Source organism: Brassica rapa, chromosome A08 (assembly GCF_000309985.2).
Source record: "Brassica rapa cultivar Chiifu-401-42 chromosome A08, CAAS_Brap_v3.01, whole genome shotgun sequence".
Taxonomy (NCBI): domain Eukaryota; kingdom Viridiplantae; phylum Streptophyta; class Magnoliopsida; order Brassicales; family Brassicaceae; genus Brassica; species Brassica rapa.
The window spans coordinates 10,557,505-10,563,104 of NC_024802.2; the positions used below are offsets into that span (position 1 = coordinate 10,557,505).

The following is a 5,600-nucleotide window of genomic DNA, read 5'->3' on the forward strand; positions in this document are numbered from 1 at the left end:
CTGTCATAAGTCCTAACCATTCAGACACAATTAATGAACCAGAACTATGAAAGAAACTAACCACAAGCTAGAAGAATTAAACAACTGGTTTCTTGTAGCCATAGCATAACCCGAGCTTTACAAGAAAAAAACAGAGCTTGTGTCACATAGTTAAATGGGCCCAGGCCCATGAGACGATTCTCTCCCGCTCTCAGGTCCGTTTTAGTCTAACATGACCGGAGAACTCCCAAAAAAAAAACTAGAATAAGAGAAGAGATGCAGAAATCGTTCTCGTTGATCCAAACGGTGGCAATCTCCGGCGTATTCTCCGCCGTCTCTTGCTGGTGAGTGATTATTCTCCCCCCGCCCCCTTAACTCTCATTTCTTCAATTTAGGGTTGATAATAATATGTCGTGTGTTAATTTTTCAAGGTATGGATTCATGTTCGGTAGAGAATCGGCGAGAAAAGAGCTGGGCGGTTTGATCGAAGATCTCCGTCGCGGAGGTTCGGACTCTGGTTGTCCTCCCCATTCTTGAGTTAGGTGACGACGATAGCTCTTTTTGCACTCTTGTTTGAGCAATTATCATTGTATCTTTTGTTTGAGTTATATGAAAAATCACTAGACATTTACTATCAGTGTAAACCACATTGATTAAGATCATAAAGATTGTAACACTGTACTCTCTCATCTCCCATGTTTATTATGTATTAGACATCAAGAACATGAACTTTACAATCAGGGCCGTTGATTATTTGAGACTAAATGATCAATACATATTGTTATTTGATATTTAAATTTGGGGACGAGAATGTTTCATCTCATTATGTTCAAGATCGCCTATGGATACAGTATATGTGAGAAATTAAACTAGAGAAGTCTCTTCAACCTTCTCAATGATCCTCCTGCCTTTGACAAATCCCACATAAACCTCACTTCTTGTTGTGTCTTCTTCAGAGAGTCGTCTATTCCTTCATGTTCTTAACAAACTCCACTAACTGCTGCCAGTTTTGACCCGCAAACAACCTCTTGTTCATTTTTAGGTAAGTAAATTGTGTCGACCCCTTTCCAGAATCTGATCTATTCGTTGCAACCACTTGTCAGAACGCGCTCCAGTCATATCTCCCTTAACGCTTTCTCCCCTGCTAGCTCAGTTCCAGCCTGCCTTGTCACCTTCTACACTTGTTTAACCAGACCTTCCGGCGAGCAATTTGCCGTGTTTGCGTAATTCAGGTTGTTCTCCATGCAGGTGAAGCTGAACACAGCACCATGTGTGTTGAACAGCTTACTATTGGTAAGTACCCGTCATGGTTTATTGTGTTGTAAATTTGTAATACCCATCGGTTAGCTCAGCCGCGTTTGACCTGGTGTTGTAGTGCCAGTATATTCCGGCTACTTTTCCTGATAGCTTTGCCCCGGTTCCTTGAAAGATTGCTTTCGCTGAAGCTAGAAGTTTGTGTCCCTGTTCCAGTAACTTCCCTGAATACCAATCCATGAAAAACTTTCCATATTTATTTATACTGTTCCATGTTCCATCTCTCCTGAAAGAACTCAGTATCTTCTGGAAGGTTCTTGTACTAGCCAGCATCATGAGGCCCACTTGTTCCCCTAGTTAGTCTTCTCGACTGATGATTCAGCATATGCTTGAAGCGACGATCTCAAATACTGCAAATCAAGAAGTATATAGTTATGTATAATATTGGTGCAGTTAACTGTACACTATACAATATCTCACTAGCTTAAGCTATACCTTTTCATAGCACTGAACTCTCCAATTCTCGAGAACCTCCGGGTCCCATTGCTCTCAGGGTATGATGGGTATCTCAACTCTCCACAAGGTCCCATTCCTACTTGAATTTCCTGCAATACATGAAGAAATGATGTGATTAGGTCACTGCATATATATATACTGCCCATGTCTTATATGAAGTTGATTATTTTTTTCTTTAAAAGAGTCTAGATGCTTGCTTACCGCAAATGACAACTTCTATGTAATTTCTGAATCTTTCACGGAAACTCCTTATAAAATCTGAATAGACCTGGATAGGTGTACATGCACATAATCACATCCCAAGGAGATATACTCTGGATTCCTTCTCCCAGATTTGTCTGTGTAGACAAGATCAGGGTTCTTACTGATTTCTTCAAGCACCCATGGTTGCAAGGGAATACTAGATTTTAAAAGAGACAAACATTAGCTACGCTAGAAGTTTGAGACAGATTTTGTTCAAAAGGGAGAAACTAAAATTGCTTTCATTACCTGCAAAAGGCTCCAACGTTTCTTCCACATTGATGGGAAGACATAACGACGTGGAGTTTGAGACCGTGCATCTGAACCATCTGTATAAGCGCGGCATAGCCTTCCCAGTTATACTTCATAGGTCCATCTTTCTCAATCAATTTCCACCAAGCAAGCACCAACCATTTACAGTACTGCCTCAAACAGGTACGCTCTTCGAACCCTCATTTCGTAGTTAAGAAACAAATTTGTGACAATAACTGATCGTATAAATTATTGAACATACATCCCCCCATTCTCTATCATGATTCCTTATGTTAATTCAAAGACACTAGTAATGTATTCTTGCCAAGCATATAGATAGATACATGAGCTCAGTTTCTGGTTTTGTTCGGTTAACAATGATAATATGCATGTTGTGAGCCTTATGACCTCTCCGGACGCTTTAGTGCGACTCTTTGTTTCAAGAGTCTACGGTACGCAGCATTGTAGGACAAACATGTAGTAATATTATGTACATGCAAAGTTTTGAGCTTTATTATGGACCGATGGTAGAAAAAGTACAAAGGTTATGGATCTGTTCATACATGCATCTGCAAGAATCAGTAAAAAAATAATGAGTAAAATGAGTTGATATTTTCTTTTCACGTACATAGTTTCTGACTTTGATGTTCGTTGCTTGATCTAATTTAGTCTACATCTGATTAGTGCTTTGTGTCTTGACGTTGGTTAGAAAAATCTAGTGTGTGAGTTAAAAATCGTGGGATGGTGACTTGTTTTATTGACTTAAGGGAGTTTGATACAGTTGAAATAATGGTAAAATTCATTCATGTGTGTATTTGCTGGGGCTGAGCTTGAGTGAATGTCGCTAATCTTCGTAGACAGAAGCATATAGTGGCTAAAGCAGACTATATGGTTTGTGGCTAGCTCAGTGGTCATATGGTTTTGTCACCAATTCATCATAGGCTTAAGTTGTTAAACTAAACAAGTCAGAACCTTAACATCTTCGAAACCTACCACTTAAATTATTACTTACCTATTTGCGTCACCAGATAGCATGTGTATTTAACTCCCATGTAGAGCAACTGGGTTTGCCCGGCCCCTGGGAATTAATCCAGCCTTCGGGTTTACCTTGGGATATCAAAAAATAGAACCCTTAACAATTAAGCTTTATAGTGTCATTGTCTTGCTTAGATATTTTTCTGCTTTGTGAAATGTGATAAGTGTTCATCCAATAGGTATGTGAGAAAGTTAACGAGTTTGTATTTTACCAATCAAATAAATATCTTTTCGCATTAGTACAAGATATATTCTCCCACTCTCCTCTTATGTTGAAGCATGGCAAGACATAGTCTCTTCACACGAATAAAACACATTGTGTAGAGAGCCAACTCGAACTCTGGACTTACTCCAACTAGAGTACTTGACACTGATTTTAGAACACAGTTCCACTAGAATTCGATCGTTAGCAGCTGAGTCTCATGAATCAGGCCGTAACGGAATCATAAGTGTGATACCTCAGTTAAACAGCGGCATGTTTCGTTAGCATGTATATTGGAGGAAACATTATGTGATGAATTGAAAGATATGTTACTTTAAACAATTTCACCAGGGAAATCTATATAGCGTTGATAAACAAAGTTTAAGCAAAAAAGAAGAAGCTTCTACGTATTGTGTTCTTTTCAGCTAAATCTATCGAAACTCCTTTAGGTTCTGAGTGAAAGGAAACTTAAAAGCACTATCTTAATCTAGATTTGGTAGTTGGGTCACGACACTATTCTATTATGTTTTCACCGCTCGCTTCTCTTTAAATGCTTCTCCAGTTGTATGGGAAGAGTGTGGAGTTTCCATGTACGCGCCACAGCAACCGCGTGAGTCTATAATAAATAACGGTCGTTTGTACTTGCTGACAGTTAGTTGATTTTAATTCTACAAGTACAAATGAAAAGAAAAAAGATAATGGCTCATATACGATAGTGCCATAAAACGTGTTCCATTTCAGTAAATTTCGTAATTAGAGTAACAAATGTTAACTATTGTGGAGGTATAGTAATTGGTAGATATATCAAAAATATGTTCCTATTTTCTACCGAAATGAGATAGTTGACTCATAGCATGCAAATTTACGAATACATAGTAGTACAATCACAAAAGAGGTGTTTAGAATTAAAATTGTATTGATAAAATGTTTTAAAATATTACAAAGAGGATCTTTACTTTACTAAGAACACTCTTTGTAAACTTGAGAGATTCTTCGGTACTTAACTCAAATCAATTGGCTCGTATTACAACACACTCCAAACCTTTTTATTTATAGTCCAATGTCTAAAAAATATTTTTTGGAATATCCTTTAGAACTTTAATGTCTTACAATATATAGTACATAAATTATATCTTACATTATTCACCACACATAATTGATGTTGACTCTTTTGGCTAATATGATGACATAGATATCATAATATTAATATTATCTATGTTAACATCAACTAAGTACGACATATATTAGTTAAAAGAGTCAACATTAATTATGTGTGGTGTATAATATAAGGTATAATTTGTGTAGTGTGTATTGTAAGATATTAGATATCTAAAAAATATTCTACTACAAGTCAGCGAGTGTCGCCGTATGCAGATAAACAATGCTCATAATAATCAATCATAATCCTATGTAGTTTGGACGCCTAAATCATGAAAACCAAAATAATGTTTTTGGTACGATCTATTTTTCTCTCTCGTAACTATCACGTAGCACTATATCCACACAAAGTTAATGCCTCATTCTATATACCCATCAAATGAATATTAAATACCAGTTTCCCATAAATTCAAAGTTCAAATCTTATTTACCCCCGAATTAAAAATTCAAAATCTATTCACCCTAAACCATTATTAAGCTTGGCTTAATGTGTACCAACATATGTTTAACCATTAAACACCAATCAAAATCCAAATTAAACTAAGAAAATTCCTTATTAAAGCGATTAATCTCACACTCACTGGAAATAAAACCCAAGACTTAAAAGATAAAAATCCCCAAATCATTAAAACCAGTAGGGATAAAATAATCCGATTCTTCTCGATTTTGATGATTTGGGAATTTTGATGAGTGTAAAATGAATACCTTTTCTAGAGTATTTTCTTGGTTTAATTTGAGTTTTGCCACGTATATGGTTAAGAATATAATTGGTACACATTAAACCAAATTTAATCATGGTTTAAAAGTGAAATTTAAACTTTGAATTCACGGAAAACATGTATTTAACATTCGGGTACATAGAATCAAACCTTAACTTCGTGTGGACATGGTACTATACCAAAGTTAAGAAGATCGTTAACCATATAAACAAAATAATATCGATGATAAAAAAGATTGAAAAATA

General features: G+C 36.3%; 1 protein-coding gene and 1 pseudogene across 1 annotated transcript; one reads left to right on the forward strand and one right to left on the reverse strand.

Moving 5' to 3' along the window:
• The first annotated feature begins 33 nt into the window (after nt 1-33).
• LOC103833993 lies at nt 34-732 on the forward strand. Its single transcript, XM_009110046.3, has 2 exons — nt 34-323; nt 411-732. Exons 1-2 carry the CDS (start codon nt 256-258, stop codon nt 514-516), a joined length of 174 nt encoding a protein of 57 aa, XP_009108294.1. The 5' UTR covers nt 34-255; the 3' UTR covers nt 517-732.
• On the reverse strand, nt 579-2,513 carry LOC103834304 (annotated as a pseudogene).
• Nucleotides 2,514-5,600: the final 3,087 nt, after the last annotated feature.